The sequence below is a fragment of the Uranotaenia lowii genome, chromosome 2 (genome assembly GCF_029784155.1).
Source record: "Uranotaenia lowii strain MFRU-FL chromosome 2, ASM2978415v1, whole genome shotgun sequence".
Classification (NCBI taxonomy): Eukaryota; Metazoa; Arthropoda; class Insecta; order Diptera; family Culicidae; genus Uranotaenia; species Uranotaenia lowii.
This window is the reverse complement of record NC_073692.1, coordinates 206,736,160-206,760,199: the sequence shown is the minus strand read 5'-3', so window position 1 is coordinate 206,760,199 and position 24,040 is coordinate 206,736,160. Positions and strand designations below refer to the sequence as shown.

The 24,040-nt window shown below is 39.4% G+C and overlaps 1 protein-coding gene and 1 pseudogene across 1 annotated transcript in view; both read right to left on the bottom strand.

Annotated features, from left to right (window-relative positions):
- The window catches only part of LOC129744467 (actin-binding protein WASF2), a 110,684-nt gene that overhangs the window by 4,021 nt on the left and 82,623 nt on the right, over window positions 1-24,040 (bottom strand). The window contains exons 3-4 of the mRNA XM_055736989.1: window positions 20,710-21,474; window positions 11,896-12,978 (exon numbers count right to left, since the gene is read on the bottom strand). Coding sequence (XP_055592964.1) covers window positions 11,896-12,978; window positions 20,710-21,090 — 1,464 coding nt within the window. The 5' untranslated portion in view covers window positions 21,091-21,474. The remainder of the gene's footprint in view (window positions 1-11,895; window positions 12,979-20,709; window positions 21,475-24,040) is intronic.
- On the bottom strand, window positions 9,144-9,308 carry LOC129744468 (mitochondrial import receptor subunit TOM7 homolog; annotated as a pseudogene).

Sequence of the window (24,040 nt, the reverse complement as noted above, 5' to 3'; positions counted from 1 at the left end):
CAGACTTCATTCACGACCCACACTTAAAACACGAGAACGGAATGACTTCGAGTTAAAGCCCTCTACCTAATAAAACAATAAATCTTAAAACTCTTGGCCTGCCAACCCACAATATTTCGAATGTCGACCCTGCGATCTATTAATTTTCGACCATTGGCTTTTCAACTTTACAAACCTTGGCTTTTCTAACTTCAGCTTTATGACCCGGACCTTACGGCCTTCGATGTTATGAATGTTAGATTGGCTTTTCCCATTTCCGCCTCACCACGACCCTAAGTCAGAATACAGCCTCAACATGGTTACACGACTCTAGATCTTTCGTATCTCAGCCTTACGACCCTGCCCTAGCAAACTTGGATATCTTATAGGTTTTTTACAAGGTGTTGAACAACAAGAGTTTCCGGTTGAATAAATGACGGCAATCTTAAATTTAAAGATCCTAGCCAGGAACATATTTTCGTGGCGGATTTAAACGCTTAATTTACTCAGGAAACCACAGAGTGTTTTTTTTCGGCATTGATAGCTTAGGTAATCAGCTTAAGGGGTACAGAAACGACGACGAACCAGATCTTCACACTACGGCAAATCCTCCAAAACGCCAAGTCCCAAAGCATAATCTATTCATCGACTTCAAAGCCATATACAACACGATTGACCGTGGTGAGCTTTGGAAAATTATGGAAGAGAACGACATTTCCCGGGAAGCTGACCAGATTGATCAAGGCATCGATGCATGGATTGTGTGAAGACTTCAGGTTGATATTGAGTTCATTCGAATCGCGCAGGGGGTTTCGACAAGGCTATGGTCTATCCTGCATGATGTTCAAAGTGGCTGTAGAAGGTGTTATTCGACGAGCGGTGGGCAAAATGCGATGTACGATTTGCAACAGATACAGTCGACTTATTTGCTTTGCCGATTACAAGGGTATAGTTGGTAGATCATTTGCGGCGATGGAGGCTAACTACCGCGAGTTCCAGACGAAGCATACGAAGACCTGCGAGTCCAAAACCGATCGGGCCCGCTTTTCCGGTTATGAAAAGTCAGGATCGACGGCGACGAGCTGGAGAGTGAGTGGAGATAGTCGAAGCTCTTGGAAAACCAGGGGTGATAACAGTCCGAATGTCATTTGACATTTTTCTGAAGCCAAGAGCGACATTCATCAGTACGAAAACGACTGTCGCAGTCATGTCCTTTTTGGATTTTGTGAATGTCATCGCTAAGAAATTCCCTCGAGAAAATGTCAAATAACATTTGGGATGAATGTCAAAACTTGCATCGAGATAGGGCTTTTGCTACACACACATACAAGAGGTCTGTTGGGCACACATCAATGGTTTTTATATGCGGAAAAGGCAAAATTTAGCAAAAATGTTGTTTTAAACTAAAATGAATGCGCCTTTTCTCTAAAAAAGTGCCAATAAGCATATTTCGAATCATTGGCTAACAAGTTGAATCAATTCGGTGAATATTTGATTGAGTAGCAGAGCAGAAACTAGCAGAACTAAATGGAAAAACATGACTATTATGTTTGAAAGGTATATTCAACGGTTCCCCTAGATCTTTTGTTCACGTTTTCAGGTATGTCTTTTAGTATTTCAAACCCGGAAGATGAAGCAAAGTGTTTTCGTTTCGGAATTTATAAAGATGTTAAGCAATATTTTCTCTGTATCCTCAGGAAACAGTCGTATCCTACACAGAATCTTAATTTTTTCAAAGCGCCTCACTCGAAATCAGAAAACAAATTTGCGAATAAATAAACAAATGCACTGGCTTCTTAAAAATGTGCTGCTTATTGAAAAACTCTCGATAGGTTTCATAAATAAATTTGAAAACTAACTTTCTTCCTTCGAATCGTTTTCATTTTGCATTAAGCTGTCACTTTTGTTTGCCCAACGGCTTACTAATAGTAATGCACTGTGCAAATGCCCTATTGTGATAGTCATGGAAAAAAATTTACGCTAAGCTGATGACAGTCGGTCGTTGCTTCGATGACATTCATAGGAATCTTGATGAAATGTCATTAAAATTAATGTCGCGACAGTCAAAACGGTTCCTTGCTGACTTTGCCATGCGGGCTGGCCAATCTGGCCGGTTCCGAAATCCGGAAAATCAAAATGATCAGATTTTAACTTGCGACATGACTGTCAAAACCATGACATTTTTTGAAATTTTCCATGACAGTCACGGAATCCAAAATTCAAACATGTCATTCCGACAGTCAGAGGACCAACAGATTCTTCGACTGTCACAAGTCAAAAATGTTATCGGGATGAATAATTCGATGACATTTTTCTGAGCGACTGTCATTGCAAAACTGAATGACATTTTCTCCAGTCGTTTAACATTTTTTTGGATGACCGTCAATGTCATTGCGACATTTTCGAATGTCATTGAAAAAGGTTATGCGACTGTCACGATCGCGACTGTCTTTTGGATGACATTCTCATCCCTGTTAAAAATAACGATGTGGAGAAGTGTTACTAAGCAAGAGGAGTGCGTAAACCTCAATGAACAGCTTCAATGTAATGGTAGTAGCAATGGAACGTATCGAACCACGCGATCTGATAACGAACAGGAGAGAGGTCAAACGGGTAGAAATAAATTGTTGAAGGAGTGACACCACAATTTAAAAGGCAATACTACGTCAGGGGGTGTTTAATTCAGGCATATGCGTTACTTATGCAACACTCGCCAAGAAGTTCATATTTAAATTAAATATCATCCTGACAGCCCAAGATAATCTTCACGTTGTGGTCCCATCAGCTACGCTGATTGTTTTGCGTAGTACATTCCATAGCTTCGGACTCTTTAAGCTTAGTAAAGTTAGACACAAAAACACACGACGTATTACAGGACACGACACTTAACGTTCTTACTTAACGGAAAAAGGGTTTAAAATTACCTTTTTTGTCGACCGGTTTCGGGCTCGATGTTGCCCATCTACAGGACGATGTCCGACTGATTACTTGAAGACGGTTAACGTAACCAATTTCCTACACTGCTGATGTATTCGTCGAAAGGGTGTCGCATCATGCGAACTTTTGGTTGATCAGGTTGAAAAGTGGAGATATAATCGGCGGGTCATCTTCGTTCATCAACGGTTTCTCGGCCGTGCTGATGAACATAGACTCCCAAGCGTTAAGGTGTCCAGGTTTGCGTACGCATTTTTTAAATTTGACCTTTTCCCAGTCAATGGAATGGTCAAATTCTGTTGTGTGGGCGGCCACGCTCGATTCATTGATCCTTTTGTTTTCAACGGCATTCTTATGCTCTTTGAGCCGCACTTTAAATTTACGGCGGGTTTGGCCGATGTAAATCGATGGATAACTCTTACATGGAATTTCGTAAATTCCAGATCTTTCCTCTTCTGGAATCCTATCTTTGAGTGAAACTAGCCGATCCTTCAAAGTATTCCCACTTTTGTACGCAGTTTTGAATCCGTGTTGTAGAAGAATCTTACTTATTCCATTAGTTAGTTTCGGATGAAATGGTAGACTAACTCTGTAAGATTCTTCTTTTTCCGGTCTGAAGGTAGTTGTATCACTTCTATGCTTTTTTCGGGCGTGTTTGCGAAGGATTTTTCGAACAAATTCGTAGTCATATCCGTTCACAATCCCGGCTAAACTAACGAAACTAACTAATGGAATAAGTAAGATTCTTCTACAACACGGATTCAAAACTGCGTACAAAAGTGGGAATACTTTGAAGGATCGGCTAGTTTCACTCAAAGATAGGATTCCAGAAGAGGAAAGATCTGGAATTTACGAAATTCCATGTAAGAGTTGTCCATCGATTTACATCGGCCAAACCCGCCGTAAATTTAAAGTGCGGCTCAAAGAGCATAAGAATGCCGTTGAAAACAAAAGGATCAATGAATCGAGCGTGGCCGCCCACACAACAGAATTTGACCATTCCATTGACTGGGAAAAGGTCAAATTTAAAAAATGCGTACGCAAACCTGGACACCTTAACGCTTGGGAGTCTATGTTCATCAGCACGGCCGAGAAACCGTTGATGAACGAAGATGACCCGCCGATTATATCTCCACTTTTCAACCTGATCAACCAAAAGTTCGCATGATGCGACACCCTTTCGACGAATACATCAGCAGTGTAGGAAATTGGTTACGTTAACCGTCTTCAAGTAATCAGTCGGACATCGTCCTGTAGATGGGCAACATCGAGCCCGAAACCGGTCGACAAAAAAGGTAATTTTAAACCCTTTTTCCGTTAAGTAAGAACGTTAAGTGTCGTGTCCTGTAATACGTCGTGTGTTTTTGTGTCTAGTAAAAGTTCCCAGCTAACATGAAATCGTAATAAAAATGATAATCCAAATCGAATATTAAGACATTTTCAATAACCATCGTAAAAACGTTGGTATTGAGTGATTTTCCATTATTCATTTACGACAAGCTTTGCCTAAAAAAAGCTGAATCGGATAGCAATTTAGTCAATTCGTATATATGTCTCTAAAACGTTGAGAATATGCTAATTCAACGTTTACGATTTCTGTGAACTAATTTACGATAAATGGGCGGTCCTTCAATTAACACTCTTTTCGGTCTCCTCTCATAAAAAAAGAATCTCACCCATAGAGCTATAGCGTGAATCATATCAGATGATGAGTTGGCATCGTGGTAAGATATCCGGCAGCCAACTCGGAGGTCTGGAGTTCAAATCTCGGTCGGGGAAATTTTTTTTCGTTTATTTTGCTTTTTGTGGGAAAATCGAATCGTTGGAATCTGGTGGTTGTAGATATATCGCCTCCAATTTTGTAGCTATATGCTATTTTGGTAAGTTTAATACAATCTTCTCATCTGGTATATTGGTTTGAATAATTCTGTTGTTCCTGTGTTATACCTTCATAAATGTTTGCTGGGTTCTTACGTGAGCACATATCATTTAAAATGAGTTAGTAAAGTTAACCTGCGTTATCCTACGTCAATCGCAATTTGCGTCAGTCTCCAACTCCTTTGCGAAGCAGTCATTATCTGGGCAAGCCCATCACTGACTGCCTGCCATGTGTTGATGTCATCACACATCTTCTGCAACATGTTGTCCGCTGTCGTTTCTGGTCTGCAGGCGGCGAATATTTTGGCACGTTCCTCTTTAAATCTTGGACAATAGAATACCACTTGCAAGGGTGTCTCGTCCACGTCACCGAATGTTAGGCAGACCGGCGAGGCCGTATGTCCGAACCTGTGGTGATAATTCATGAAGCATCCATGACTAGTCAGGAAGGGCGTCATGTAGAAATCCACTTCGCCATGCTTCCTCTCCATCCACTCCTTTATGTTTGGGATCAAACGATGGGTCCACACTCCTCTTTCTGAGCTGTCCCACAGCTGCTGCAGGTTGGCTATGGAGCTATCTCTGGCTCGTGTTCTCACGTTTTGCGTGCCTCTATTTTCGTAGCAATAGGAGTCCTCCACCAACAAAACCAAGATGGGCATGACTCCCGCTACAACGCATGCAGCCTCCAACGAAACGTTGCGGAATGCACTGATAACCCGCAAATTCATTCGCCTCTGTACACTGTTCAGCTTCTGCTGGTTACACTGGATGTTAAGACCAGATTTCCAGGCCGGAATCATACGTGTGGCGAACCTTATTTGTCTATTTGTCTATTCAATCAACAGACCAAGTATAGATCCAAATGATGATTTAAAGCCGCCGCCCGTGGCGTAGAGGATAGCCTTCAAGTCTTCTAAGCCGGGGGGTATGAGATCGAACACCGGTCACGGCATACAAAGTACACTTTCGGTGGGTTGGTGGTTTTAGCATTTGTAAGATGCTAGCCATCATATCCTCGAAAGATGTACGCTTAGAGTTAAGAAAAAAGGAATCTCTTGGAGGAAACATCATGTTTCATTGAGATCCTGTATGTGTCTGAGTTCGTTTTTCCCTGGGGGAGGAAGACTGAAATTTTCTGCATCGTTTTCTGCATCGTTTTTTTACTGTTCAGCAAAAAGCCAGCAATTGTTGAAAAGATTTGTAATCGTTCAAATTTTAACTTAAGATGATCAGTTTCGTGTTGCGAGTCATTTAACTCGGTTGTTTGGGTGCTAAATTTAGATTTAGCTAAATTTTTAGAACAACAATAAATCAAACCGTTTTTATTTATCAGCTTCAAAACTTTGACGAAATTTGAGCGACTTAATACGCCATATCATGCAAGAATTTTCCAGAGCAAAACAAAACCTAATTAAATCATTGTTTTATACAAAACAAGTGCTTTTCAGCATCAAACAAGTTCGATTAAAATCACTAAATAAGAAAGTAAAATATTAAACCTCCGCACTGGTCAGTAGATTGATGAGAGAAATTTGACGTTTGAAAGATTTTTTTCTTTTTTTAATCAGTCTTCCTCCCCCAGGTTTTTCCTATAAAAAAAAAAAAGTTAAAGGTACACAACATTTACATCTAACTAGCGATTTCTTGATATTCTTATAATTTTCTTCGGAAAACGTCAAAGTCGAAGAGCTCGGAAAAGCGGTAGAACGTTTTTAAACACCGATGAATGCACTATTGGCTCCATAGTTGTTCTATCGGATGGGAACATACAGTTGAAGATCCTGGTTTCTCAGTCCATGGGGTCTCACATTAAGAGGAATAACTTCCAGTAGCGTAGGACTATCGATTCGCGATGTCAGTAGATCGGCGACGAAAGAAGCCCGTGTTGCATTTCTTCGGGCTTGAAGAGTATCCATGTCTATGAGACGTCAGCGATGTCCATAGTTTGGCATTTGGAACGGGTCTTGCCAGTTAAGGTGTCTGAGGATATAACGCAAAAAGCGCCTCTGGATAGCGTGTTATCGTTCTGGTGGTAGCTGATTCGTATTCGAGGATGGTTCGAATTATGCTACAATACAGGCTCTTGGCAGTACACGTCCTTGAATTCCTTGGCCACTTGAAATAAAAATCCGAAGCTTCTAGAAGCTTTATCGACGACCTAGTTCATGTGTTTTGAATTCCAGCTTACGGCCAAGTATTACGCCCGAATCATTGATGTGGTCCACCCGCGCAATAGACTCATCTCGTAAAAAGTTCTCCGCGCAAAAAGGCTGCCGCCTTCGAGAGAAACTGATGACTGAACATTTACTGTGATTCAGAGGCAGGCAGTTGATGTCGTACCATTGTGCAAAAAGATTGAACTGGTTTAGCAGAAAATCAATGTCGTCCTAACCGTTTATGGTGTAGAACAGTTTAAGATCATCAGCATAACGAAATTTCGAGCCGTCTAGAAGTGAGAGCACATCGTTAAAATAGATTAAGAAGATGATCGGTCCTGGGTGACTCCCTTGGGGCACACCGGAGGAGGCAGAGAACTGGCTGGAGAGAGTGTGTCCAGTGCGAACTGTCAATTTACGTCCAGTTAAGTAACTGCGGAACCAGCCAAGTAAAGGTCCGCAGAATCCTAAGCGTCCAAGCTTACCAATGGCGATATCGTGGTTCACCTTATCAATCGCTGCTGACAAATCGGTATAAATAGAGTCAGTTTGAGACTTAGCAGCAAAACTTTCGTGTACATAGGAGGTGAAGGTCAACAGGTTAGTTGTCGTGGAGCGTTTGGGCATAAAACTGTACTGATCGATTAAAAAATTTGGCTAACAGTACAAGAAAATCGGATCTATGACGACTAATTCGAATAGTTCGGAGATTGCACATAAAGCAGAAATTCCTCTATGGTTGTTGATAAGTTTCCTTCCACAGTGAAGGGTAGGTGGCTCTGTCAAGAGAAGCTTTGAAGATGAGTCTCACAGGAGTCAGTAAAACAGGCTTTAATCGTTTTAAAAAGGTAGATGGTATACCGTCCGAGCCAGTTGAGAGGGAGTTTTTGAGCTTTGCCGCTGCTTTAGATATGACCGCACCCTACAATCGTGCTCATGCAGAAGCCGAGTGGCGAAACATTCCTAACAGCAATCTCCACATGTTCTGGGGATTTGAAGCAGTAGCACAGGTACTCGAGAATTTTTAAGCAAAAAGAGCACTGATTCCGCAATCAGAGTTCGCAGTGTTGCCATCCAGAAACATTTGAGTTGGAATACCAGGTTCATTCTGCTGACTTTTGACATGCTTCCAGAACGATTTTGGGTTGGACTTGAGGTTAGGTTGTACTCGGAAAAGATAATTTTGGTAACAACGCTTACTGACTTTTTTATAAACGGAGTTCAGTCTTCGATAAGCATCGTTAGTTTGGGAGGATTTGAGCGACGCAGCTCTTTCGTAAACCAGAGAGTCCGAAAATTCCCGGCAGTCGCTCGCTTTAGCACGTGGCGGTCGATAGATTTAAGATATGCGAAAAGCTTTCGGCCGCAGCATTGGAATTCAATAGATCGAGTTCAGATTCCTAGTCGATGGTGACCAGGATATGGAAGATAGCCTTGAAATCCGTTTTCTTGAAGTCGAGATAGAGAGGTGCTGATTTTTTGAAAGAAGCATGCAATCCAGTGACCTCGAGCGAAACCAGTAAAGCTGGATGATGTTGAACTGCCTTAACGAACGGAGCAGGAGCCGAATCAATGGTCGAAACACGAGCTTAAAAGGTCTAACGCACTCTGCTACGATCTTTCCTTCAGCAAGAGCAAGCGTAGAAACTATTCGGAGGTGATTGTGACGGGTAGGCGTGTTGGAAAACGGAATGTGGAGGCAAAGGATGAACTACTAGCTCGCGCGACTCTATGGCGAACTCACTATGCAGACATATGTTGTTAGAAAGCAGGACAGTCGCAAAACATGTGTTCGCTAGGAATCCTGTAGGAATCGAACGAGCGAGGTGGTCAGACCAAATGTTAAATTCTTTTTACGATGTCAAGAGACCGAGAGGGCCGTCGAGGAGTGAGAGCACATCGTTGAAATAGATTAAGAAATTAATCGGTCCTAGATGGCTTCCTTAAGGCATATCGGAAGAGACTGAGAACTACCAGAGGAGTCTCCTTATCAATTGATGTCCGGTTTAGTAACTGCGAACTCAGCCAAGTACAGATCGACCGGTAATTTCATGATTTAGCTTGTTGAATGCAGCAGACAAATCGACAATAATTAAAGATTTGACACTAAAATTTTTGTGCTTCTAAAATTGTCCGGAGGCTTTTGAACATAAATCTGTGCTGAACATCGGTGAAGTTATGCTTCTAAACAGCTTATTGCCAAAACAAACTCATCACGGACAGGGGAGGCATTCTCGCTTCGGATCCTTTCCGGAACCCAAGGTACAAAACTCCCGGGATGAATCCTCAATGGAAGGTGGTTTTGACGATTTCGAATACGACGCCCAGTCGTTCCTTTGCGACGGGAGACAGAGCCATCGTTAATTTGTGAAATACGATTTACAGGGTTGCTAGCGATTTTTCGTTTTGAAATTCCAAAGTTTTTCCCGGTTTTTCTCCGGTTTTTTCCCGGTTGTAAATGATGATTTGCCCATTTATTATACTAGGTTCTTAATAAAAAAAAATCATGATGAATAAAAAATACAATGTTAAAAATTATATCCTAAAACTTGTTAACCGGTTAGAAATCATGACAAATACTTTGGCTACTTTAAACACGTAGGCTTTTCGGATCAAATTGACAGATTTCATCATTTTTTTAAACGAATCTAACGAATCCAATACAAAACAATGAATAACTGAAGTAGTGTTCTAGTCATTTGAATTAAAGATGAAAATATTGAAAATCGTGTATAAGACAGGTCAGAAATTCAATCGTTTGAATGTAAGCTATCATTTTGTATAAGGTTAAAGACCTTGAATCAAACATGAACTTGGATTTCGACAGGAGCTTTTTTCGATACAATTTTTACATAAGACATAGGAAACTTTAAGCAAAAGTTTAACGTAGGAAGAATTAAACACTAAACACTTGCGTTAAAATGCTTCGTTCCTCAGGCTAATTCAAACGAAATGCACAACAACAACCACATTGAAAAATCATTTTTTCTGGTAAAAAAAGGTGTAACTCTGCTTGAAAACGTCTTACGCTGTCAAATTATTTGCTCTTTGCACAAATTTATTAAAACTAAACTGGTACAGTCGAACCTGGATAAGGGATAAACCTCTATAAGTGAGAGAAAACACCAAATTCCGAGGTTTTTAAAGCACAAAACCTAATCAAGTGGCAGTTTAAAACCACTATAAGCTAGAGTCCTTTTCCTGACTAGACCAAGGAAATAAGATAAAATACCAGGATTGTATTGAAGTTTTGAAACCTAAAGAATATTGGGTTACCAAAATGCAAATATCCACAGTTCCATATTGAAAATCACTCGAGAAAACTTCGAACTGATGCATCAACTGGTTTCTTATAAATCAGTGGATTTTTATCATAGTTGCATTTCAAGATCACTTTAATGCTTTTATATGTTGCTGATCCTCTATAAAAAAGAATCTGGTTTGGTTAGAAACCTCTACTTTAAACGAGAAAAAAAAATGTTTAGTCCTTTGGACTCTCATTGATCGACTTTCGACTACAGTTAGTTTTGTGTTTAGTTTTGTCGAATAGTTTCATTATTAAATTAATAACATTTGAGTTTTGCTTGTAAGTATAGCACACGCTGAGAATCAAATATTGCTCCGTAATTAGATAAAAATACGATTAAAACTTCGTTTGTTTACTAATGAATGAAAATAAGCGTTTATGAGATAAATCTATATTGAGACTGTCAAAAACTGCTCTTAAATTTAGGAATTATTTTGAAAATATTTTTTAAATTCAGTGAAACAAATTTAAGTATGACCATTTTCACGGTGAGGTGCTGAAATTCCCGCTTTTTTCCCTGTCTCCCGGTTTCCCGGTGACGCGATGAAATTCCAAAGTTTTTCCCGGTTTTCCCGGTTCGCTAGCAACCCTGGATTTAGTTTAAACACTGAATGCAGAAAACGGTAGAAATCGATAAGCCGAGTTTTGAATTTTAAACCTGCCAAACGCACGTTTTTCAAGTTATGCTTACAGAACCTGAAAATGGGATCGAATTTCACCAATTTAAATAGTTTGGCTAAAGTACATAGAGCTGAGAATCCACAGTACTCATTGACGTTTCTCCCACCCCCTGGACCCTCCTGGACCGGTACAAGTAAGCTTCCTTCAACAGTTAAGGAAAAATCAAGTGAAGCTTGAAAGATAAGCCAAACGGAAGTCCGCAAAACAGTCATGAAACGTTGTTCACAGGTAGCTAACATCTCATCCGAACCAGTAAACAAAAGTTCGCTTCTACCTTTAAAGATGACTGCATCCTCAACTACGATACCGTTTATAGAAAACTCCACTTCCACACAATCTAGCACGATATAACATATGCAAACATTAGAAGAAATCGAACAGCTGCTTGGTCAGAAATTCCTTATCGATGAGGAGCTGAAAGCTCGAAAGAAAGTAAAAAAAAACTTCACGTTAACACTAGGGGTGGATTATTAAGGAATGAATTTCGTTAAACTTTTCATAACGATTGATTTATGCAACAACAAAACAGAAAAAAAAATCCAACAAGGGAAAATAACCGGAAACCGGAGCTAATTAGATAACCACAATGTCAAATAATTTTAGTCACGAGCAAATGCAACAGGCAAACGAGGGTGAAGTTCTCAAATTTCAATCGAACTTAGAAGAAACAACATACACAATATGCATGTTGTTGCACCCATAAGACATCGGGATTAGTTACCCACCGGGGGAAAACACGCACAATCTTACCCTTCCTTGAAACCGAAAAACGTTACAAACTCAAGCCTAGCACTAGTTGCTTTTCGGAAAAATGGGGGCTTATCGTAAGCGAAGCCCGACTAAGTTTCCCTGTGCAGTTGGGGAGCGAAGGAAAATTCCATTATCCTGTAGGAAAGCTGTTGCTCTTTAGTTGGTTTCCCTGTGGGTTCACGGGATTAACGAAACTGATTCACTTACCTGTTCGGGAATTGGTGGTGGCGGGGGTAAATCGTTGACCGACAACTGGTTTAGCTGCATGTTCAGATGGTTTAGGTTGTTGATCTGTTGGTTTAGTTGGGCCAGGGCTAGTTGGTTTTGGTCGATCATGGCTTGCGCGTGTTGCTGGACCACACCCATCTGTCCTCCACCGGTGTTCATCGGCGGCTGCGTGGGTTGACCATTGGCACCGAGCTGAGGGGAGCCTGATCGAGAGTTTGCTCGATTCAACAATTTGGCGGCAACGTTCGCCCCACCGTTTGGAATGTTGGGTGGCGACTGGAGTCCTTCCGGAATTGGCGGTGGAGGTGGTAGATTGTCCCGACCAGTGGACATACTTCGGCCACGGGTTGGGGTGTTGGCGTTCGAGGCATTTGGTGTTCCGTTGCCACTGCCAGTTGACGGAGGAGCTGGTGGAGGTTGCGAGGGCCGCGATTTGGTCCTTGAGGGAGTTCCCGGAGCGTACAGGCTTTCCTGGGACATTTGGCTTGAGTTGGCACCATAGAGCGGCTGTCCGTTGTACTCATCGTACATCTGTTGTTGCTGGTAATTGTTCGGTTGTCCCATCTGCTGTTGTTGCTGATAGTGAGGCGATGGAGGAGCATAGCCGCCATCTACCGTTTCCGGAGGGTAACTTCTTCGCAGCTCGATCGAGTTCGGTCTCGGCGGGCCGGAGTTTCTTGGATCGTAGATAATATTGCCGCCCATGGTGCTGTTGTAGATTGCTTCCTCTTGTGCTTGTGCGATTGCCTGTGGTGTGCGATAGATCACATTGTTCGGCATCAACGTTTCCCCATGGCCAATGGCTCGTTGTCGTTGTTTTTCTCGGGTATTGTGTGGGGCACGTGGCCGTTTCTTTTGGCGCCCTCCTCCTTCGGTTCCTTCCGCTCCACGGGGTTTGTGCACCTTCTTGCCGCGATCGTGCATTACACGCTCGGTGTCTTTCAGCATTTCTTGCCTCCACAGCTCGAAGAAGTAGTTGGGGTCGGTGTAGAATTTCAGTCCATCTTTGCCATCGTCCCGGTAGCAGTTTAGCTTGTCCAGTGGAGGAGGTTTGTCACAGGTCTGCAAAAAAAAGGATTAATTAGTCAGATTGATTTCCAAGGAGTGTTTAGAGATTTAACGTATTGAGAAGATTTCCTGAATCAACCAGAAGCCGTTTCGCTAGTAAGTTTGTTTTCTTCAATCTTATGGCTTTGCTAATCAGTAATTAAAACTTTACATAGATGAATAAGCTCAAGAGGCTCAAAATACCAGAAAAATCAAACGTTAAAATTACCATCTTATAATTTTTCACTTTTTATCAGATTTCGTGACCTGAAATTTCAATCTACTCCCGAGTAGGCATTCAAGGAAAAATCATACCAAATTTTACCAAATACTTGGATAGTCAAATTTGCTTTCATTTTGATTGACATGAGAAAGAGGGAAATTTTCATACGCGGATAGCAAAGTAATGCCAAATTTTGCTAGTTCTGCCGTTCCAAGCAAGATTGTCCCTTGTGAAAAAGCTTGCAATCGAGAAAAACGCTATTGAAATGTAAACAAAAATTGCAGTTCTATCACGTTTTTTTTTAATTTTAAGTGAAAATTTCTAAAAATCAGTATTTTTGTGTAAGATGGCCAATTAAAATGGAGACTGCATGCAGGTAAAATCCTCAAAGCACCAAAATGACTAATGGAAACTTAACACAAAGTTACACAAGCACATATTTTATGTTTATCCTCTATATTTGATGTGGAATATCTCAATCCTACACCACTTTATGAGCATTTTGATGAAATTTAGTTGGCATGCAGCTACTTTTTTTTTACATTTCGTACCAAATACTATATCATAAGGTTTCGTAACCCAAGTAACAATTTAAGTTTCATTCCATTTTTTTTTTCTGGGAATTTAACATTTTGATGTCATTCTTCCCTAAAAGTTTCATTCCAACCTTCACAGTTCGCTTAAGACTATTTCCTAAAGCACCTTTATGAGCCAAAGCGCATTCTACGCTATTAGCACAACTACTTTAAAGCTAACATACGGCCAAAAAGGCCCTGTTTTGTTAACTCTTTTAAAGCTAATTCTATACGCTATAATAAAACATCCAACATAATAGTTTTATTCTACCTTATAGACATAGCCTTAAGAAACCTTTCAGTGCTCTCTTAAGACTATCCACAGCTCTTTTAAAATTACGTCAAGGAATCTGATAGGAATTTTACTGTGGGAGCTGTGAAATTTGATAGATACTCTGCTGTGGGAGCTTTCTGTTCCGTTTTTTTCTCGTGTTATCACTTACTCTCCCAAGCATTTGGTGATTGGTGAAGATTGCATTTAAATTATTTTAAAAATATTTTTATTTTCATTTTTAATATGTCTTAGCATGAAACTTCTTGCAACCTCAGATTTCTGGTGAAATATATACGAAATAGCATCAAAACATTTGCGCGCCTCAACGAAAAAATTAAAATAAATTAAACTAAATTTAAAGCGAAAATTTCAAAAAATCAGTATTTTTGTGTCTGATGGCAAATTCAATTGGACGCTGCATTTGATAAAACCTGAAAGCACCAAGTTGACTCATGGCAACTTAACACAAAGTTACAAAAGCACACATTTTATGTTTATCCTCTATGTTTGATGTGGAATGATAACTCTATCCTGCACCTTTTATGAGCTTTTTGAGGAAATTCAGTTGGCATGCAACTACTTTCTTGGACATTTCGTACCAAATACTATATCATAAAGTTTCGTATGTGACTAGTTTAGGTATTCTGTAATCGTTTATTCTCGACAACATCAACGATCAAGATAATGTAAGTCTGAATTTTCAATTCTATTTCCAAAATGCATGTTTTTATTCGATTTTTTAATTTGAAATCCTACTGGCTCAAGTTCAAAATGTATACAGGAATCACACAAACACATGATATCTTGTTACACATTCTGCTTTCTGTGCGTTTATCAATTAACTAAATAAAATGATGGCATCCTATTTTATTATCTTGTTTCAGGGATTTTCCCGCATGGGACAATTCCCGATTCTCAAAAGTTAAAATTGAGGTAAATAAGAAGAAAATATTTTCGAAACCGAATAAGATAAGTACTTCGAGGTTATGTCGTTTGTCAGAAATTTGAGGTTAGATATTTTAACTTATGTTTTGGTAGTTTTTGACAATTTGTAGTGTGTCAGTACATATAACACAAAGAAATTTGATTTTTTTAGAATTTTGTTTTTAAGTATTTTATCAATCAAATGAGAACTTGGAGTATGGTTCTGATTATTTTTGAATTTTAATGAATGTTGTGTGATTCTTGTACCTATACAATTTTCACCTCAACCAGTACGATTTCAAATTGAAAACAGCTGAAAATAAGTAAAAGCACGTCAAAAAAAATCTCATTGCTCAATTTATTTGAAAACAACCTTTGATCATAAGATCTTTGTAAAAAATAGCTTTTCAGAAAATTAGTTGACCGAGTTAGGATGAATAACAGAATTCATGTTTCTCGTTAAACGTTCTATAAACATTCATTTTTTCACTAAACTAACTCGATATTTTTGTCGGATTCTTCAAAATGAGTCCCCAAGTTAAAATATGTTAGTTAGATTTCTGCTAACTTTTTTTAAGTTTCGTTTCAGCACAACGTATTTTTTCTGAAAAAAATGAGCTCCTGATGCAGATTTGAACATCATCAATTCTGGACTAGTGTATAATAATTCCAGTTATAAGATGTACATTTTTTGTGGCGTTTAAATAGCTGTAGGAAGCTGACGCTGAAATGTTTGAAGATAGATGTTAAGCTGAACACTAAGTTTTCGAGATGTGAGTTCAATCGAAAAGATTTCAACGTATGAATTCGTATCAGAACTTTCAAGTCGCAGCATTTAGATTTTTTTTTAAATTCTTTTTAAGTCTTCATTCAGGTTTAAAGGTCTATTTTTCCCATTTTTTCCAGATATTCGTAAAAAAAGTGCAAAATATTTAGTTAATTACCGCTATAAAAGTTAACTACCAAGACTGAACGTATTAAAACTTCACTGTTTTGAAAAGTTTATTTAGTTTAAAAACTTTATTTTACATTCACTGCAGGGCACAATATGTGTGCGTTGAGTTCCAAATTCAATTTTTTTAAATGAAATTTCCATTTTTCTCGGGTCTTTACTCATGAACATAATATCCCTATAATTTCCCCTTTTTCACTCTGAATTAGTTCAAAGAAGTCAAATTTTGTGAACTGGGAGGCCATTTATTTTGGTTTAACATCTTTTCAATTTTCCTATACCAGTAGAGAAGATGAGGACATAACGAGCACCCGGGGCGAACTTATCTAATGAAATAAGTATTTCTTAAATAAATTTACACGAGAAACAGTTCTGCAGTTCCTAGAGCATTATTTTTTTCAGCAAAAAAAGAAAACTCCTTATCATCTTAACAGAAATATTTAAAAAAAATCACTATCATCAACTTTAAAAGCCGTTTTAAATTTAACTTGTTGACTTGGGGCGAACAGAATACCATTAATCGGGGCACGATGAGCATTTCCTGCCGTAGAATCTGGGAGCGAATTCAACTCGATAAATTCAATTGAATTATAGAGCTACAGCTTGACTATTTAGTTTACGTCTGACGCTTTAGCCCAAGCCTATTGGTTGGAGAGGTAATCAGAAGACTCGAGTTCAATTCCTGGCTGAGACGATTTTTTTTTCATTTATCATTCGTGATCGATTTTTCAATTCATCCGCCAAACAAAGCACCAGAAACATAATGTATGAGTGAATGTGAATTGTTTGTATTCTACAAACAGATATACATTGTTTTGTTATTGCTTTGTTTGAAGGATATACGACTCACGTTTAGTGTAAAATGCAACGATCGTGAATGGTACAAGAAAAAAAATTAACCTCGACCAGGAATCAGGATTCAAACTCGAGTCCTCTGAATATCTCTCCGACACCTAACCAATAGGCCAAATCGTCAGATGAAACAGATCAAGCTGTAGCTCTATAATTCAGTTGGCTGCTAGATTCTAAGGCAGAAAATGCTCATCGTACCCCGATTAATGGTGCTTATGCTTATACTGCCCTAGGAGGATTCTCATTATACCCCTAAAGTGACTGATTGTCAGCATTCGGCAAAAAAAATAATTTAAAATGCATTTTTAAACGTTTTTATCTACTTTTCCAAGTTTCAGCCAGTTAGGAAATAGATTTTTTTAGTGTCAGACAATGATGCAATAGACTGAGTCGATTTGGGGTTATTTTTGAATTTCTCATACCCTGTGGTCTAAAAAGCTTCGTCTTGGTGATTTTTTGCAGAATTTTTATGTAAAGTTTACATGAGTAAATTTGATGTTTTTTTTTTTTTTTTATTCTTCAAATATGTATTTATTAAGGCCGTTTACTTTTACAGTATTTTTGTGCCGAGGGTTTCCACTTAATATTAAATGAGGAGTACAAGGAAAGGGTAAGGGGATTGGGGAAGGGTAGGAAGAACAAAATCACTTTTTGATGTCGATTCGTGATCGACTGCGAGTTGCTCGAGCTCCTCCTGGAGGGATAGAATTGGGTTCAGTGTTAAGCTCAACATCAAGTGCACCTTCACGAGTTGAAGGTACATGAGTTGAGGGCTGAGGCAAGGCGGGGTTTCGTTTCCTGGGGGGCGATTCGAGCTCCAAATTTTGAGTTGCCTTTGGAGCTTCGGCTGATGGTCGTTGATGTGATGCGGTGTTTTCTATCCTCGTGCGTTTCTGTTGACTGATCTGCTGTTGGTTTTCTTCTCGTTGTTGCTGCTGTTGGTTCGATTGTTGCGGTGGTAGATTTTCGGTTCGGGGTGTTGTTTTATCATTCGGCTGGACAACGTTCTGTTTAGCTACTTGCGCGTAGCTCGTGCTGCTGCTGTTGGTTTGGATCATTCGTCGGGCTGTGGCAATAGGTACATTTTGGTCGGTGCTTATTTTTATCGCTGCCGTTTCAGCTACCCACAAAGGGCAACATCTGTCGATAGGACCATGATTTCCTTTGCAATTGTGGCAATAGCTTGAAGAAGTACAGTTTTCTTCTTCGTTCTCGTGGATCTTGGAGCATTTTTTACAAGTACGTGTCTTTTGTTGGCATTTATTTTTTGGATGACCATATTTTAAGCATTGACGACAGAGCAGGGGTTGTGAGTAGTATGGACGGGTACGAACTCTTAGTAAACCGAAGTTAATAAACTCTGGAATAATTGTGCTGTTTATTGTTAGTATCAGTGTAGGTGTGTCTACGATCCCTGAAGCTGTTTTTTTGGTGATACGTCTAACGTCTATGATTTTTTGTGGTGCTAATTCGGTTTGTAATTCCTCATTTTTCATACCATCCACTTCTCTACAAGTTACTACAAATTTTCTTTGGTTTAAATGAGGATGACGCCCAATAAAAATCGGGGTACCACTCATATGGGTTAATTTAGCAAGCAGCCTTATTTGGTCCTTATTCCTTACTTTCAACACGTACCAGTTATTCTTGCGCTCAACAAAACCTCCTTCAATAGTCCCAACATGATCCGCGATAAATCGAGATATCACAAAGGGATTTTTGGGCAGCTCGTGTCCTTCCGCAGCTTTCAGGATAAGATAGTACAGTCGACCGTGTAGGTTCTGGCGGTCTAACCATTCCGGAACAGTCCTACCGGGATAATCCCCGGGCGATGGGCTCATCGCGAGCAAATCGGTAGTCTAACACCACTTAGAAAAAAACTTATCATTTGCCTTTAGTCTCAATATCGAGAGAAAGAAAAAACCGTCCGATACCGACGAAGGCGGAAAGCAAACTGAAAATTTGATGTTATATATGGAAAAGTTAAATATTTTGTACTAAAAAATCAACACTATTTTTGTTTCTTCTGTGGAACCGAGCCAGCTGATGGTTTTTTTTTGCTGATTTATAAATTCTTTAAAGGAAATTTTCCGCTAAAAACAATTGTCGAAGACCGTAACTTCGTATCTTATGAGGCAAAAAAGTTATTAGCAGTTTAACAGGGGTTTTTCCCATAGATAAACAATAAATTCAATTGACATCACTGCTGGAGCCTCTCGAAGTATTGCATGAAAAGTAGTCATTCAATACTTCGCTAGGCACCCAGCAGTGATGTCAATTGAATTTATTATTTTTCAATGCGAAAAGACATACCCCCTTTCAACACCAAATAACTTTTTTGGCTAACAAAATACAAAGTTACGGTCTTCGACAAAATTGTGCAGCGGAAAATTTTCTTTAGAAAATTTATAAATTCGCACGAAAACCTTTAGCAGGCTCGGTAACTCGGTCCCATAGAAGATACAAAAATGATGTTGATTTTTCAATTCAAAATATTCAATTTTTACGTACAAACCTGGAAGTTTAAATTTACTCATGTAAACGCTACTTAAAATTCTGCAAAAAATAATGGATGAGTTTTGAACCAAAACAAAGCGTTCAAGACCCCAGGGTTTGAGAAATTCAAAAATTACCCCAATTCGACTCAGTCTAATGATGCATTTCACGAATATAACTGTTTTCTATAGTTAATTAAGCGTCTTCCTTAAGGTGGCCAATATGCCTTTAACTCCCCTACTTGTGATGTAAACAAGCAAATAAGAATGACCACTTAATGCAAAGATACTCTCTCACACTACGAATATACTGTTTGATGATAGTACAATAATATTTGATGTATGTGCTACGGTTTTACTACAACATTGAACACATTGTGTATGTTTTTTTTGGCAAGATATCAGCATAGTTGTTTTACACTAAGGTTGCCAGGTTGTCCGAATTTAATTGAAAAAGCCCGGATTTTGCCTGGATTTATGCACTTTATTTTCCAAGTCAAACAAAAAAACAAATTGTATTGTTAAAATTTTTGTATTCATGCTTCCAAAGTGAAATTTTTAAAGCAAGTTTTATAAAAATAATAATAAAAGTTTTTTTTTGGAAACCTAAAATATAATTTAAAATCATCTTTTAAGTTTTGATGAATACTTTTTTTTCAAGTCTTTTATCTTGATTTTTGTTAAGTAATTCCTGGGTTTTGACCGTAAGCGGCGATGTGGTCTAGCAGATAGGCTGGCGCAAGTCTGGTTTTGGTATGCCAGGCGTACTGGGTTCGATTCATAGTATCGGCAAGAAAACTTTTGGGTTTTAATCCCATAAGGGGCCGACAGGTAAAATGTATTTGTCCATATAACTGACTAGATAATAAGAATGTGTAATCAGTTGCCAGCTGGCCAGGTATATACACGGATGCCGGAATACCTGTAAGAATACCTGAAAGCAATTTTGAATAAGAGACAAGAAGTAAAATTTGTTTCTGAGCCCTTAATCAGGCAGTAATCAATTCTGAATCCTGATTGATTCATTATTTCAATGATTTATTTATAATCCGACCTGTGAATCATCATTCGAAAAAAACCCCTAACCAGACCCGTTCCTACAGCCATGCTTTTGGTGCTTTGTGCTGGCATAACATTTTGAGCGTACAACTAATCTTTAAATCTCGCGCGAGCTTTCGTTACGTCGTATGAAACATCTTGAGAATTCACAGAAACTGCTGCAAAAGTTATCAAAACAACTTGAAAATTTGTTTTTCACATAGGTATACAATATTTTGTTTAGGCTACAAATATTCTAAATGAAAGAAGTTTCGACTCTTTGTTTACATTTTGTTTCTTACGACGTAATTAAAGCTCACTCGAGAAATAGAATGTTGACATAGGCCCTCAAGAAATCTTCCGATCGATTAACTCATACGACAATACCTGCTACCGCCCTTCCTAATATTTACCTGATAAACATCCAACATCGCACTGGGCATCGTCGCCCGGGAGAAGATTTGCTGATCGAAGACGGTGGCACTTTTGAACGCTTTCTTCAGCTGAATGTCCTGAAGTGAAACTTCCTCCCCGGTGCTGTCCAGCTGGGTCACTTTGATGGCTAGCCGATCTATCCGGGCCTGCAGGGAATTGGCCCGTTCGGCCAGATTACCGGCATCCCTCGTCAGCTCCCCGAACAGGTCTTCCGCATGTTTCGAAAGCGACGAAAGTTGTCGCACGATATTCGTTAGGGTGGTGTTGGTGACCGTTTCAAGCTCGGCCGGAAGCTCTTCCCGCACGTAAACGGACCGGGCCACGTACACCGGCTGGACCAGTCGCTTTGGCAAAGGCATATTTCTGAGGGTTGGGCCGCTAGCTAGGCTAGGCTAGGGCAGAAAAAAAAAACACCAAACAACAACAACAACAACCGGTTCTCAAAGTCCGGTGGTGACACTAGCGGCGTTGCGTCGTTATCAACCGGTATAGGTTGCTTTCTGTTTTTCTTCCCCTTTCGGGTGGCTAACTGGCTGGCTGCTCCTTCTGGTGGAGTCTAATCACGTCAACAACAACGCAGAGGCAGAGACCCAGGGCGAAGAATCAGTGTGTCCCCTCCTCACGCCACACGCTGCCCTCCCTCGTGTCACAGACAGTAGCAGTTGGGTTGGGGCCTTTTCGCTACTCTTCTCAATTCAACCTCTTTCGGTACCGTGGAAATGGCCTGGCCTCATCTTGTCAACCTGTGCAGAGAGAGAAAAAAAAAAAGAGAAAGAAAAGGGAAATTTAATTACACTTTTGCTTTTGGGAATGGAACGAAAAGTTGTGTCGGCTTGTTTTAACTTGATGCTAATATTGCGCCCATTTTAGGGGGTTTAAATAAAATTACCATGAAATTTGTGTTTAATTATTGTCGGCTTAATTATACTAAAATAGTAAGAGAAAGGAGTCCGGATTTGTTTTACAACTAATAAATAATTTATTTATTACTTGGTCTTTGGATAAACTAGTACTTTCGTTAACTCGATGAACATTTTCCGTGAAAATTATATACTAATATAATATATATAATATGTATAATATAATATATATAAGTATATAATATACTATTATATACTGGTAAGAGCGTCGTTGCAGAACTTTTATTTACTTCTTTAGAAGCCAATTCCCTTTGCTGGTTCAAGTGGCTTAATCGGCACCAAAAGCCATTAACATTCCGCATCTGTTTTTATTTTTAACTAAAATAGCCGACTCAAAACTTTCAACGATGCAAATTTATCATTTCTCGCATGCATTGAAGTGCTTGAAGCGCTTGGAGTGATATTACTATTAACGTTGCTGCTCGGCTGAGTTTGATAGATTTTTGAGTTGTTCGTAAATAGGGAAAAAAATCTTCGAAGCGAAGATGTTCTGCATTGCACCTCTCAAGAGTGAAACGTTTCTCTGGTCTCTTTTATTGATGACACTGCGGAAGTTGTGCATCGTTCGTCTTGATAGAATTTTCATCAGCTGTACCGGCTTTATAAGCATCAGACTTCAAAGTGCAGAGAAAATCAAAATTGAAAATCCGAGTAATATTCGGAAACACATTAAAGATAGATGAAAGAAGAGCTGTAATGTTTTATGTTTCAAAATTTTTCTAAACCATTAACCTTTTCTACCTGTATTATATGGACGTATGAATTTATGGGAAAAAACTTCATGATCGAATTTTGAAAATCGACCATATAAATTTCATAGATTGGCCCAAAAAACTGACCTGTGCAAAATTTCAGCTCAATGCAAAAAAGTTCGAACGAAATTGTGTTGAATTTCCTACAAGTTCACATCACACAAGAAAGAGAATTTTCCTGAAAGTGCAATCTACACACATAGAAGAGGTTGCAAAAATCCAATGCCTATTTAGCAAATCTCTATGCCGAAAATGCGCTGAAAAGTGTACTGTACCAAAGATGATATGATTGGAAAAGTAAAGCAGTACTGGCATAAAGACTCGAACTCCCAAGAAAAATGATGCATGACCACTACATTCAAGCGAAACAAGAAAAACATTTATGAGATTTTCATCCTATTGGATAATTCATCCCATGAAAAAATTATGTGAGAATCGATCTCACTGCAACACCTCATTACGACTTGCTAGTCCGATACCTTACCCAATATACCATCTAAGTCGGTTAGCTAACGAAAGTTTATTACACTGGGTGACAGCCAAAAAATAGTCTGGGGTTTCTCAGCTGATTTAGACTAATTTTTGTGTCCTGAGTTAGAATATCACATTGATTTTGATGTATCAGGTCAACTTTTTGAGATACAGCCATATGGCTATATACGCTTCAATATGCTAGTAATAGGGGTTTTGAGTTCAATCTATGTAATTATAAAATTAAGTTCAAGTTAAGTTCAACGTGGCGCTAGAAAGTGTTATTCGACGAGCGGTGGGCGAAATGCGGTGCACGATTTTTAGCAGATCCAGTCAACTTATCTGCTTATATTTGGCATATATATATATATTTGGCAGATTATCTGCTGCGATGGAGGGGATCTATCGCAGACTTAAACGCGAAGCAGGAAGGATTGCGGCAACTGAGGTCGATAAGATTTAGCCATCGCACAGAGTGCAACTTGTAGGTACATGACGCTCAATAGATCGGTTGTTCTCTACAGACATGAGACTTGGAGGATGACCTGTGAACACTCGGAGTATTCGAGTGACGAGTGTTAAGAACCATCTTTTGCGGCGTGCTGGAGAACGGAGTGTGGAGGTGAAGGGAGAACCACGAGATTGAGCGACTCTATCATATCATATCATATCATATCATGTATCATATCCTTAACGGGTCGCTTTTTAAACTTCAGATCAGCTTATAACACACGGCTCAAAATCAACACGGCTCTGAATTACATAAAACGTGTAAAAACCTTTTCGACAAACGTTTCCCCCGACGCCGCACTCATGAAAATTTGAAGTTAAACGATTACCCAACAACGTTAATTAATAGATTAGTGCAGAAAGCGAACGAAACCGACACAACTAGCCAAAACACACAAGATACACCCACACAACATTACCGATCCATATAGAACATCGACAGCCTAACTGCGAACATAGTTCGCTCACTGAAAACGGACTATCCGCAAGTACGCATCTGCACCACGCAACAACATACGATACGCAGCCTACTGCCTGTGGTTAAGGACCCGATACAACCGATCAATCGTTCCAATGTGGTCCACAATATCCCGTACGCAGGCGCATCCGATCGTAACGAGACATGCTCAAAAGTTTATGTTGGGCAAACTAGCTAC